Here is a 14681-nt window from a genome sequence, read left to right on the forward strand (position 1 = left end):
GGAATCAATCGTAGAAAAAATGAACTACGATCATTGCTAAGCTTTGTGTTACGGGCCCTGGACTGTTAAACGTTAATTTGCTCTTTATATTTCTTCTCGTCTTATATTCCCTTTTTTATGAAGTTAAAGTTATTGATATTTTACCGCTATCATCCTCTGTTATGCATATCACTTTAAACGAATGAAACTTTTCAAGGCTCGCTCACTTCTCTCACTCGCTACATTTCTCTAATAATCACACACACCTTGAAAGACGATTTTGGTCATCATTATGTCTTCGAACTATTAAAATTTTTCTCGCTCGCTTCACTCGCTTGCACATTGATTTTAATTGTAATTCATTACTTTATCATGTTAATCACAACAAATCCATCAAAATATAGCTATTGAAAAAAGAAATCGTTATAGGCCTTTCACTGAAGAGTATTATGTACACGGTTAGTGTGGGGGTCTAATTGTTACTTTTAACCAATTATTTCGTATATTTTCATCATGTTCTGTTGTGTATCACCCTCCCCTTAATCATAATCTTTTTGTGACTTGGCTTGATCTATTCACCAGCTCATGAAATCGAAATTGCAGTGAGGTCGACTTGAGATTGGAAAACATAATGTATAGTTATTTATGTCCTCATTGCTCATCATGATTGCAATTTATGAAGCGCTAAATTTCACTTTCACAATTAGATCATGAAATAAACACGTCCAATTGCGAAACAAGGTCAGCCATCATGATTAACCTAGACGACGTAAATAGATCTGGCTATTTTTGACGTCGGGAAATCCCCGTAAAACGGGTGGATCTTGTTATTCACAAATCGTCATCTGGGTGATTCACTCTGGCCGAACCTTTCCCGTGTTGATACTCATAAATTTCCAGGACCTCTGATATATTCAGGTTAGTGAACATAATGACACTATCATATTCATGTTATTCTATATTCTTTGCCATGGAACATTTTTTATTCTTAGAGCTGAAAGCTGAACAACTAATAGCATATTTACATCTTATACGATATACAGACCGATTCGTTTATGTTTACCCTCTCGGTCCGACTAGCGACGAATGTGTCCTTACCCAGCAACACGTTATTTTATTTTATTATTGCTGTGTTACTGTTACTTGTAATTTCTTATAATTATGTTAATGGGTGTTGATTCCCATGCATACAATGTTTACGTCGATTGTTCCATTTGTTGGATGTCGCCAAGCAATGAATTATGACGGTGATTTGTGTCAGTTGGTGTTATATATAGAGTATAGTTTTTTTAGTTAGGACCTACTGGGACCGGAAGGTGTGTTTTGTTTAAACAGGAATCTTATTCTCACGTCAAAATGAATGACAAATTGCCAATGACTGAAAATGGGAAGAGGGGGCAAGAGAGGGCCCCCCGGGGGGGGGCACTTCCATTCACGAGTGGATACCATGCGCGACCATGGGGTCTCGAAAAGCACCCTAAACACGTAATTTCCATATTCTGAAAATGCACCCTTAACAAGTATTGGCGTGTGAAACCCTACCCGTAACAAGTATTGGAAACAAAACGATACTCTTGGCAAATATTCCCTGAAATGAATCCCTAAACAAGTATAGGAATGTTTTATTAATACGGGTCGTCGGCTTTACCTTATTTGGTTTAGTACGACCCCACCTTCTACATCTCGCGCAAATCAGATTCTAAACACGAAGTGTTGGGGCAAAAGGACATCCTTTATAAAACATTTTAATTTTGTTTTATCATCCCCGCAAATTCGACCCTAAACACGTAATTTTCCTAGCGAAATAGATACCCTTTTTTCATTATTTTTGTGTTTTTGACACCCTTATCAGGTTACGTACGTAACGTGCCCTATCGTGAAAAGACATCCTTTTTACGGTTTTTTTTCGTCGCGCATGGTATCCACTCGTCAATGTAAGTGCCTCCCGGGGGAGAGGGCAAAGGGAAAGAGAAATAAACATGATGGTTGCTTGCTCACAGGCATTCGTGCTTTCTCAGCAGTCAGGAAAAAAAAACTCGGTATAACGTATGAAGAGAGGAAGAGAGATAGAGGGGTAGCTTGCTAACCCCTGACGCAGAGGGTAAGGGGTGCCCAATATGTACCAGGGAGGGGGAGGGGCATGTTGATATATAATTACCAGATGGGAGGGGGCATGCAGGGTTGACCTTCTTTGTTAAGGGTTGGAACAAGCTACCTGGCATACAGGAGAGATGATTTAAACCCTTTTAAAATCCATGTCAACGAATCAAATTAAGAAAAATGAGAAAAAAATCTCACACCATCAAATCAAATAATTTCTATTTAGTTTATTTGATATTTGATTATTACATTGTATTTTTACATATGTCCAATCTCTCCTTTGTTATATCTGCTCTATTAGAGGTTTGTCACATTGTAATGCATTTCATTATGCCATATTACGATCATGTGTTGTAATTTATTTCGAGTATACATGTACAAAAATGCAGGACCTCCTGCAAAATAATTAAATAAATAAAAATGATATATAAAAGCGAAGATGTCTCTGGAATATTATGACAAAACGTCAATATGATGATGTTGATTAGAATGCCCGATTTCACCCGGTCTCCATTGTTTTTAATTTTTTTTATATGAAATTAAATTTTTACGAAGTTTGGCCCTAATCAGTATTGTATTCTTTTATTATGCATGAGAAGTCTTGCCATTTTTTGCAGTTAATTCCATGATGCCTTATTTCTGGTATTGTAAAAGATGAAACTAGAATGCATGTTTCAGATAATTATAATTATCATTCTAAGTAGTCGCGTGTTGCTCCTTGTGGAATTAATAATGCTAAAAAGGGATTATGCGTAACCAGCTTTTTATAAAATGTCAAACTCGCTTTTTTTCTCTTTCTTCATCTCTCATTATCCCAGGCAATATGTTTATTTCCCCCATTTATTGTTGTTTTTTCAAACGAAGTTCCTCTTTTCCCATTCGCTTGTTACTTCATTTTGTTATTGTCAGTTTCTATTCACGACTGTTATCGCGTTGGTAGCACTGTATACTCAATGGGGTCAATGCGAACAAAGGATTTTCGCGCCCGATGTATTTTTCGTCTAAAATAAATCAATAAACACTTTGTTAAAAGCAGAGGTACCTGGATTGGGGAATCCCAATGATGTAATCATCTTACAATGGGATCGTGAAAGAGTTTTCTTTTACTTTTTTAAAATTTAATTTGTTTTCACTGAGAAAATAGATAATCTGTTTGAACTTGCTGCGGGACAAGTCTCGCACAACTTTTGAGACCAAAATTGTGACCCCCGGTTAGGCGGTTCCAAAAGCAAGCAACATTTCGTAGTGCATGCATGCAGACCCCAAATTGCTCAAAAACGTGAATTTGTGTACAAATCCAATGCAACTAGTGTTTTTTAGCCAAAATTTATAAATGTAACATTGTTTTCCTTTTGACTGATTACAATCAATAAATTCCATCTTGTGTATGGTCAAAATCAACTCCTTGATAATTTTCATTAAAAAACAATACAAAACAAAAAGTCGAAAAACAAAGAAATACATAAGATATAAAAAAAAGTGATGTCGAAATTGTTTTAAAAAGCATATAATAAGATCCCTTTAAGTTATAAACAGTCTGTGTACCAAAAACTAGCATTTCAGGAGCATTATTTCGTTAATTAGAGCAACATTTTGATTTTATGCATAAATTCAGCATAATTTATTATCAATGAGATTTTTTTTGCAGACTTTGATCTTATAGTCTTGGAGATTATGCCGGGGTAAAACGCACATGCCAATCGAGCTTTCGAGCTTTTGTGTGCAAGCCTGTTGTTTAATTGCTACTGTATAATATCTTATGGTGACTTGCCAAATAAAATCAATCAATAAATCAATCTTCGTCGCGATCACGAGATCGACGGCCGAGATCATAAGGGGAGGGGGCTGAAAACCCCCCCCCCCCCTCAGTCTCTCAGGCGTCAAAATAGCCCAGTCTATTTAGGGTAAAGCTCATCTTTGAATAAAAATCGAAATTCATCAGTAAGTGAAGGAAAATCAACAATTATTGGTGTCATGCTGTTTACAGACAATTTACAGAATTTGCTATAGTAATAATCCCAAATTCCTTGTTACTCTATAAAATTAACACACCACAAAGGAAATGCAGATTAAGACACATACATGTTTTCGTCGTTATTGGGGTGGACTTGTCCTTTTAATACAATTTTCTCTTTTATTTATTTGCAGATTCACTCCCCCAGAATGGTGAACCTTACAAGGTTCTTTGTCATCACAACCATGACAGAGACCTTAGCGCTACTGTTGTATGTCTATGAGTATGAAGCAGTAGTCCAGGAGTGTTCAGACGTCTGCGACTTTTACGAGTGGGGTAAAGACGCCCAGTGCCAAGGTCGCAATCTTGAGTCCATTCCTCAAGAGTGCATCCACGCCAAGACCCTTCATATGCAGGACAACCGGGTGTCGAAGTTGGCTCAAGGCTCATTGAGAAACTTCACCTGCCTCAAGTACCTGTACCTGGAGAGGAACAACATGACGGTTGAGGTAGGATCCTTCGAAGGATGTTCTATGTTGGAGAAGATTCATCTGAACCAAAACCACCTACCGATATTGACTCAACGTATGCTGGATGGAATGCCCAATGTCCTTTACATGTTCTTGGACAATGCCAGCGTTCACCAGATTCAACCTGATGCCTTCGGGAATCTGCAACATTTGAAGTTCTTATCCCTTGAAGACAATCGACTAGAGACACCACCTTGTGGCGCGTTCGGTCCTGATAATTCCCTCGAGACTCTTTATCTCTCACAGAACAACATCTCCAATTTGCCAGACAACTGTTTCATGGACTTCAGTCACCTTACCAAGCTGTATCTGAAAAGAAATCCCCTCGTTAACCCGAACCCGTTGGCATTCAAAGGTTTAGACCGACTAACTCTGTTGGACCTCCAGTATACCAACTTGACAGAAGTTCCAACCGGTATATTTCAAAACGCCATTAACATTGAAAAATTGTATCTTTCCTACAACAATATCACGCATTTGTCTGACCGTGACTTCATGAGTCTGTATAGGCTAACGCACCTTTATCTCCATCACAATAATATAATCGTAATCCAAAAACAATCATTGGAGTTCCTGGGTTCTCTTCGTATGTTGGACCTTTCTTTCAACAGAATCAACTCCATTGCGGAGAACGCGCTTTCGCATCTCAGTAATATCAGAGAAATTAAACTGCAAAATAATCTCTTAACATCGGCGCGAAATGTTTCCTTTCAGGCATTACCAAGTGGAACCAATTTCAACCTAGCCCTCAACCCACTGCAATGTGACTGTACCCTGGCACCATTTCTGGCCTGGTCTAAGGTGTCATTAACCAATGTCATTGAGGATTCGCCAAGTCAGCCAAATCATGCCCGATGTGCATCCCCTCCTGCGCTTGCAGGAAGATTTATCCTGAGCATTCTCCATAGTGACATTTGTCCTGAAGAAAGTCACATAGCCTTTGAACCACTTACACAATCCGCCCCCGAAATAGAAATGGAAGAGCGAATTCATGTCCCTTCTGATGTAACTTCTGCATTTCCAACATTTACGGTGGTCATCGTTAGTGCAGTGTTTGTTCTCGTCAGTGTAGTCATCTTTACTTTTGTCTTTTGTAGGAAGCGACTTTATGGAAGAACACAACTTGAAGATCCCGAAAATGGAATTCAAATAACCCCAAACCCTCTAAATCCCGATGTTTTCCGTGGTCGCGGACATGCAGCATTGTCATCGTCTCCACCTCCAGGGCTGACTGATGGCGCGAATAGTCCGTACTATCTTTCACTCGACGGTGATAGCCAATGTCGATCACACGGATTCCATCCCCTTCATCATCCTATGCCCCCTTGCTTCTCATCTCAGTCTAACGTAGATGTGATCGATGAGCCTTTGAAGGACTCGACTCAGGTAAGTACCAACACCGTCGATACTTTTGATTGCATAATTAATTTTGGTATTCGGGCAATTCCCGTGGACTGGGATTCGTCTACAGAAGAGGTGTCTTAGAGCAGTGCCGCGCGGAGGGGGGGGGGGATCTTTTTGGTTTGCTTTTTTTCTATCCTCTGAGATTGAGAAACATTTCCGGAGCAGTCGCTTCGTGGGGATTAGATTATGGGGAGCAATATCACAGAGAAGTTATATATCCACTTTCCCATCTAGAACCTTAAAGCCCCAGTCACATATAGACGCCAGACAGACCGTGTAGACGTCTTGTACATCCTTGAGGTCCATGAACATGCTGAAGACCAACACGGCAGTTGTTAACATAACATTAACACAACATATTCTTGAATGTTCTCGCGGTTTTCTTTCAGAATGACATAGTCTACTCTAGCGTGCTACCTGATGGAGTTCGCCAAAATAAAAATGAAGTGAGTAGAACTTTGTATACATGTATTATCATCATAAAGGGAAGAGGAATCGATCAAGTTGATCCGTAGGAAGCTTCTGATTTAAAACAGGAATTGGACACCGTGGTATTTCAGAGAACAAATCAACTTGGACTCTCTATGTGATCGGGGGGGGGGGGGGGTGCGCTATACTGAGCCCCGTTTTCTTGTTACTCATGACATTATTGACAAAAATAGGCTACTGCCTGGTCTGTGAACGAGACAAGATGCTTTATATATATGTTATCGAAATCTTAATAGTACTCCTTATATGCTAGAAATGTTTCCGATGTGCATGTATGGTTGAATAAGTTTACTTAGGCGGTGGCTTTTGATCAAATTGACTATGTCAGATTCCGTTGAATTAAGGGTAATCAACTTGTCATGCCTTCCCAAAAGGGAAGGAAATATTTGACCGGACTTGATCGGGTTGATTGGACTCTCAACGCTAGCCTCCGATTGGCTTACGATCGAGAGCTGTCATTACATGGTGTACGCCAATATCATGTTCGTGCACAAAACCACATACAAGGGTCGATCGTCTTCATGAGCGGGTTTAGATTGAAAATGGTATCAGATTTGCCAAATTCAGGGAAAATAACGGGTGTACTATTCAACCTGTCATGAAAATGGAATATATGAGGCTTTTGAGTGTGTGTGTGCGTGAGGGTGAGTGTGTGTGTTTATCTAGAATGGGTGAATCATGAAAAAATACAGGGTACTCTGAAAAAAGAAAGATGACGAGTTACCAATGGTCCAATTTGAAAGTCTATGAATCATTAGCATGGACAGTGAACTAGCATTTTAATGACGATAGGGGCATAAAATGAAATGTGACAAATATAACAAATAGGCCTACATACAGGCGATCGGGTGAAGCGACCGAACCAATTTCCTGATTAAGGTACCTTGTGTAATTTTTCGAAATTGAAGGTTGTCTTCACTAGCGTACCTACGGGGGGGCAGAAGGGGCAGTCAGCCCCCCCCCCTCCTGACGAGTCACAACCCATACAAAAGACATGTCCCTGAGCTTTTTTTATTTTGCTTGTCAAATTTTTCGACCGGTTTTTGCCCCCCTGTGGAAAATCCCAGGTAGGCCACTGGTTGTCATTCACATTTGTAGCGTAATTCTGTGGGTGTTTTTTAAGTAAATATTGGAATTCCCCAGCTACATGCCCTAATGTTTTTACCTTTTTAATGTGTACTCACGTTTTTATGGTACCTCCTCAATCAATATTAATGAGATTTTGGAAATATGGCGTTGTCAAAACAAATTTATCATTTATAAATGATATTTAAAAAAAAAATAATCTCTTGTTATATCCTGCTATCAACAGGCTGACGTCATTAACTATACAACTGTTCTACCTGATGAACCAAGACAAGAACCGGTGGGTATATACCATCTAGTAAAGTGAGTTATCTTATACTATCGCGTTAAGGATTTCCAAAGTCTTTTACGAAATGTTGACATTATAGACCTATATCTCCTCAAGTTTGTAGGTGTGCAGTTGACGGAGCAATGAGTAATTCCATTAACCGATAACATGTTTAAGTATTCGATAAGCATGATAAGTACTTGGAATCAGGCTATTAATGATTCTTGCTATGGCAAGCATCTCTCTATGTGGGAAGCATTCTCTTTTTTTAAAGAATAATTTGTATTTAATATAAAAGTCTTCTAAAGTACAATAATTGAAGGACTTATGGTGCGGAAATATGTTTTTTATTGGTATTTCATATCTCAGTTTTATTTATTTCATTTATTTTTTTATTAATTTTATTGATCTTTTGTTTGGGAAGGGGCGGGGCTCTGGAGCCTCTGGTTACATGTGAGAGACACCTCACTTTGGGCCTGATGGACGTTAAGATCAGTTTTCTCATTTTTACAACTTATTGAAATTTAAAGGCTAGCATTTAAGGAAGGATGTTGAGAACTTGAGATTAGATACAAAGTAATAGAATCCTCCTTCATGCAATTACTTATAAAAATGAAAGATGTGGTAAATTTATATTTTTAGTTTTGAAAAAACAACAACTATAAAACCCTCTGTACTGTGTGCTTTTTCTGCTTATTATGGCAAAATTTTGGTTCAGCGCTTTATGTCACGCCTTTGATGTATTACGGGGGGGGGGGGAGGGAGGTTAGCACCAAAAACTAATCCTTTATCCCATATCATATTATAAATGTTTCGCGGGCTCTTGCCTTATTTTATACAATTATTATGTATATCATATTATTCATAAACAATATATCTATATAATTTTTTTGTTATTTCTACGCAGAGACCACCAAGTATCACGGACGAGGAGCCTATTGAGGAATGGTTGAAGAATAATTTTCGATTCGATACCGACCCCAGGTCCTCTGGAATGACTGAGGAGGTAGAGTCTAACCCAACTGGAAATGCTCGGTCACCTTACGTTACAGCGATCACACCTAAATAGACATGTTGGCATCGATAGCTATATTGATAAGAGTCTTTAAAAAAACACTTTTTTGTGTGTTAGCCGTATATGAAATTCTTCACTTGATTTCTTCAGATTTTTCAATTGATATGTCCTATGCACTGTACTGTACAGTATGTACAAGGTAATAAGTCGGAATTAGGTCCTACATCAAAATAGGAGAGAATTCTGTTTCTGTTATGGTATAGCTCCCGTAGGAACTCGGCTAGGAATCAGATTCATGCTGGTCTAACGCCAAGCTGGTACATAACCAATAAGACACATTCCTTTGTGAATTGGCAACATACCCCCTCCCCCTCCTCCCCCCCCCCACACACACTATAGGCTATCTACGTGAAGATGGAAGTGTAGCATCAAGGTACAATAATCAGGTTCAAGGTATGGTAATATTTTTTACGTCTTCATGCAAATAGTGGCTGAACTTGTAAACGAAAGAAATGACAATCGGGTCGTTTTATCATAGTGATCGAGATAATGGCAGAGCGGGGATTCGAACTAACGATCATGAGTAATCCTCGAACCATGTACGACCCGTCACCGTGCTCATGAATGGTGACGACAACGAAGATGACAAAGAAGGTTTCTTATTCTCTTGAAATTCTTCATTTTGATCGCTGGGTATGCACAGAGCTTGCCGCTAAAGATCCCCGAATTCTTAAATATAAGTTTATTCTGCTGGGCTTTTTTCCGTGCTGGTGCTGGCGCTGGCGTCCATGGAACTTTATTTTTATGGTTTTTGTACAATATCATGTAAGCTTTTTATAAAATAAATTGTCCGGCAAAAATTTTAAGAGCATTTTATTCGACCAATCATGTACTTTTGCCCGTCCACGAATGAGAAAAAAAATGTGTATCATGCATGAATATTGCCTTTATGAAGAGATTTTTTTTTTAGAATTAGTGTTGTTTTTAACGTAACTTCATGGTCAAGTTAAAGTCCCAAATATCAGAATACCATTTTTTAAATGTATATGGTATGAAATTGCTGACTTTGTCATACGATCTTTTTTTTACAGTACTTAGTTACAGCTCTGCACAAAGATGATAGGCCTAGTTTGAGAACGTGTTCTTCATATACATGTATCTTGTATGTAAATGTTTGTTTGGTATGTCATAATCATATACATATTACGCTGTAAATACGATTTTCACAGTTCTTATAAAAATGTGTTCTTCCGGCAGATTTGGTATTCATGAATAGGGCCCAAGAATAATTTCGGTACGTGTATATATAGCCTAAGGAACTTCTTTACCATACCTTGCCAGTTTAATTTTGCAGTGTATATTGGTGAAAACTTGGATTAAGAATTGTAAAGAAGAAAATTTATTCATCAATTATTTCAGGGACCGCAGAACCCCCCCCCCCCACACACACACACACCATTCTCCAAAACCGTTTACAAAAAGCTGGAAATTGCCATTTCAATGTATGTGTTTTTTTTATATGGTCAGGGTCCCACTTTTTACTTATCAACCGAACCCCCCCCCCCCAAAAAAAAAAACTTTCAAAAACGTTCCGCAGCCCCTGTATTTAAGGAAACTGTATTTCATTTAGTTTCAAATCGTCCGTATTTGCTATAATCAAGTTTTGGTTATTCGTCTTTCTATTGTCACATGAGTTTTACAATTAGCATCGCTCTTTTTTACAACTTTTATCTAAAAAGTATGATTGTTAAATAAACAGCAAATACTTTTTTTTATTTTAAGCATGGTGGATGTTCTTATTATATTATGTTTCGTATACACTCTAATAACAGTTCCGGCTGGGTGTTTCATAAAGCTGTTCGTAAGTGCAGTATAAGAGCGACTATAAGAACGCGTAAGAGACGACAGTGCTATACTATATTCTACACTTATGCTACGGCCGCCAAATTCTAAAATTTCTACGGCGAGTAGCAATTCTACGGTCGCCTCAGAATTTCCACGGCCACTTACTCTAGCGGTCACATATGTTACGGTCGCCGCACGGCGTATTTTTTAATTTATGGAGAAAAGAAATCTGCGGCTGACGTATGTCCTTGAAATCATGACGTACGGTCGCCCTAGGGCGACCCTGCGCTGGCCGTAGGTTTTTGACAAATACTACGGCAGACGCAAGGTGGCCGCAAGGCGCCCTCACGGCGGCCGCATGGGGACTATACAGTGAGAAATACCATCATGATATTTTACATTAGACATTTCATTTCAGAAAGTTCTCAAAGTGTCTCACCATGCCCATGCGCGTATTCTGGGCGGGAGGGAGGGGGGGGGGGGAAGAGAAAGAGAAAAGGGAGAAAAGAAAGAGAGAAGGAAACAAGAAGAAGGGAAAAGGAGAGAAGAGAAAAGGGGAAATAAAAGTGCTTGGACGCCAAATTGATGTTCGACTTAGGAAGGGGGGTCGCCAAATTAATGTTTGATACTGATCTGAATATTATACGATCAGTAATGTTCGACCTAGGAAGGGGGGGGGGCAAATTCGACCTTTGTGGTGATTCGCGCTCGCATCGAATGATTAGTTAGATGACATCCTGTTAATTACCTAATGATTACCTCAATCGCGTAGAATGTCTAGTTTTGGAACGGAATATAATCGAATAATTTTTAAGTACCCATCCTGATCATGATTACCAATAATGCTTAGAATTTCCAAACTTTGGGTCATTTTGGAATATAGACAATCATCAGCTCGCCCTGACAGATAGATAGATACCCATCCTGGTCATGCATACAAAACTTCTCAGAATACATGTATTCTATTTTCTGGTCTATACACAAGCTATCAAAAATCGCGTTCGCATTATTTATTTGGACTTATGAAATAAATCTCCCTTAAACATGTTAACTTGTTTGTATGAATAAAGTTAAGATGTTAATAAACACGTTAGTCTTAAGTAAGAACTACACCCTAGGAAACAACAACAAAAATCAGCATTTAACTCCCCATGATAGTAATAATAATAATGGTAATGATAATAACATCATATTTTACCCAAGTTAGCCGCTAGTGAAAGTGCAATATCTGTGCTTCCTGGTCAAATTTTTTTAAAGTGGTATTACAGTATATCATATTCATGGATAGTTTGCTTTTTATTAAGTCATAATTAAAAGAGTTGTCTGCAGTTGTCCTTTTTCATGTGATTATGAAATAAGATAATTCAACATGCATTTAAGGCACCTGTTTGCCTGACGAGGAGGGGTCACCATTTTCTTCCGAAAAGTACACATGCATATGGGCCAAAATTATAGGGCGGGCCCCCGAGGTGCAAAATTCTGAATACGCGCCTGGTGGCTTCCGAGCAGATAACACAATAGGAGAAGGGGAAAGGAGGGAAGAAAAACACAAGGGCAGCCGCACGGCCACCGTACGCTCAACGTACGGCCGCCGTAGACCGTTCTACGCCATGCCTACGGCTAGTCTAATTTCTACGGCGAGCGTAGAAAAGAAAAAATGTTATAACTCCGAGTTAAAATTCTACGGCCTGTAAAAAGTAGGAATCCGCCGTACATCGACCCTGCGGCCACCGCAGATTTTCTGCGGCCGCCGCAGAAATCTCTCGAATTTATGTATCTACGGCCGCCGTAGAGCATAATATGTGACCAAGGTATTAATTACGCGCTAAACCATCGCCAAAGAACATTTTGGTGTATATCATTTACCACAAGAAAGGATTATCAGTCGTTCTTAAAGTCCCTCTGAACTTACGAACATAGCTTCATAAAACGGCACCTAGGCCCGTATAGACCACTATACAATCGGTCTTATTTGCACAGTACCACTTAATAGCTTTGAAAAAAAAAACGAGATTGAACAAACGAGGAAAACGAAGAGAACATAAGAACATGAAGAAAATGGACATCGGGGCAGATGAACGCTCAAAATTCCAACTGACCCCTCGTGCTTGCATTAATATTACTTAGTTAGATTCGCATCGTGGGACTACTTCGAAAAAGGATCTTTTTAAATGTTCCTTTTTCAGGTCTGAATATCAATAAATTTCAGCGCTTCGCGCTCACATTCATTGTTTTTCTAGATACGGATTATGTTTATGATAAAAAAAAGAATATTCCGTCTTAATATTCGCACTCGCACTGATGTTATGTTTTATTTTAAATTATATATATAAGCTCTCGGAAAGGGCGCCATTTGTTCGAGATACGCCACTGCCTTCATGAATTCCTAAAAACAGTTCTTGAAATATCCATTTTCTGGTCTGAATATCAGAAGATTTGTAGCTCGCGCGCGCATTGTTTGCTTCGTGAGACACGTACGTAGAGTGATTACAAAATTTTGATTTATTTATTTCCACATTCCACTAACAAAGGCATATACAAGTGAAATCATTTTATTATTAACATATGCATATATACAATTTAATTGAAATAATTTATACCTGATTTTTTTATTGTTAAAAAAATAGCAGCAGAAAAAATATATATACATGTATCAACAATATACATTTTGAAATGTGGGAGACCTTCATCTTAAGCTTAGAGCTTGAAATTGATGAAGGCCTCAAAAGGAAAGGGGGAAAAAACAGACAAAAAGTGCAATAAAATTAATTAATTTTGCTTATAATTTCAAATTTTCAACCCACCTTCTCGCTTGTGTTATTTGATTAGTGAGGTAATCTATTTTCATGTTATTATGCCTGGCTTAATAAGTGACTAAAAAATTATTCTCGTGTCCCCCCCCCCCCCTTCAATGTCACGATGAGCCATGGTTACGCGACTGATCTAGGCATATCAATTATTAAAATAGGTGTATTGAAGTCGCTTATCTAAATTCTGAATTATGTACGTGCGTCAGTGTCAGTGTCAACCCCCCCCCCCATACACAAATATTGCAGGCAATTTTATTTTTTTTTTGGGGGGGGGGTGTCAAACTTTTGGCGGACGAATTTGCCCCCCCCCCCCCTGGAAAATCCTAGGTACGCCACTGCATCCATGGTTTATAAACGGATAACTGAATCCAATTCTTGTTTTTTTCTGAATCATTCAACGTTTAGTATTAGTCTACAAAATGTAGACCCACATCTGCAGTGTGTACCTCAGCTGATTCAACGAGTCTGCACAGCAGACTAGGTCTATTGAGGCTCGCTAGCCCTTTCAGGCTGGTTTGCCAGATCCCAGTTCACGAGCCATTCAGAGTCTGCATAGCGAACTAGTTTAGTATACTATAGTTTAGTATAGTGTGGACCATACCACAGTGATAAGGTCCATCCATGATTATAGGATGTAATGATTTTGGATCCTTTTACTTTTTTTTAGATGTGTCCTCTTTCAGCACATATTTTCCTTTTCTTGCTCATTTCACTCGATTTTAGGAATAAGGAATTTCATGTTAGCGTTTCATAAAAAGATTTTTCGAACGTTTTCTACAAGCAACATGGAAGCTGTGCTTCTCAGCCAAACAAAAGTCTAAGAAAGTTGACTTATTTATTTCCACATATCATTAAAAGAACAACAAAACAGTGCATAATTATATGGTATCACATATATATGTAAATATGTAGATATATATATGTATACATATATGAAAAAAATGGCAGACGATAAATATTGATGAAATGCCCCCAGACTGCATAGGTGTCTGATGCTCCAATAGAGTCATACTCTATTTCAAATTATTAGTAGGTAGGTTATAAGTGAAATGCGTTTTCATGATATGGTTTGTGACAAACAGGGTAATAGGCAAATAAAGACGTAGTTTGATGAAGAAATAAGTCAATAACATTATTGCACTGAACAAATAGCAAACCGGGTGTTTTGCTAGTTCACCAAGTTTTTCCCCAAATACACCCC

The 14681-nt window shown here is 38.5% G+C and overlaps 1 protein-coding gene across 3 annotated transcripts; it reads left to right on the top strand.

Moving 5' to 3' along the window:
• Positions 1–813: 813 nt before the first annotated feature.
• On the top strand, positions 814–10600 carry LOC121422284 (leucine-rich repeat-containing protein 15-like). Of its 3 annotated transcripts, none has more exons than XM_041617222.1 (5): positions 814–897; positions 4228–5949; positions 6357–6413; positions 7769–7822; positions 8718–10600. In XM_041617222.1, the coding sequence occupies exons 2-5, from the start codon at positions 4243–4245 to the stop codon at positions 8877–8879; spliced, it is 1980 nt and encodes a 659-aa protein (XP_041473156.1). In that variant the 5' UTR covers positions 814–897; positions 4228–4242; the 3' UTR covers positions 8880–10600. The 3 variants fall into 3 exon arrangements, with proteins under 3 accessions (XP_041473156.1, XP_041473173.1, XP_041473165.1); XM_041617239.1 differs by having other exon boundaries at positions 7769–7845; positions 8718–8861; XM_041617231.1 differs by lacking the exon at positions 814–897 and having other exon boundaries at positions 4194–5949.
• Positions 10601–14681: the final 4081 nt, after the last annotated feature.

The sequence above is a fragment of the Lytechinus variegatus genome, chromosome 1 (genome assembly GCF_018143015.1).
Source record: "Lytechinus variegatus isolate NC3 chromosome 1, Lvar_3.0, whole genome shotgun sequence".
Taxonomy (NCBI): Eukaryota; Metazoa; Echinodermata; class Echinoidea; order Temnopleuroida; family Toxopneustidae; genus Lytechinus; species Lytechinus variegatus.

Excerpts from the sequence above, each read along its gene's own strand:
- LOC121422284 (XM_041617222.1), top strand. The coding sequence starts at position 4,243 with ATGGTGAACCTTACAAGGTTCTTTGTCATCACAACCATGACAGAGACC. Across the intron at positions 5,950-6,356 it reads CTTTGAAGGACTCGACTCAG|AATGACATAGTCTACTCTAG; the intron begins GTAAGTACCAAC and ends GTTTTCTTTCAG. Across the intron at positions 7,823-8,717 it reads ATGAACCAAGACAAGAACCG|AGACCACCAAGTATCACGGA; the intron begins GTGGGTATATAC and ends ATTTCTACGCAG.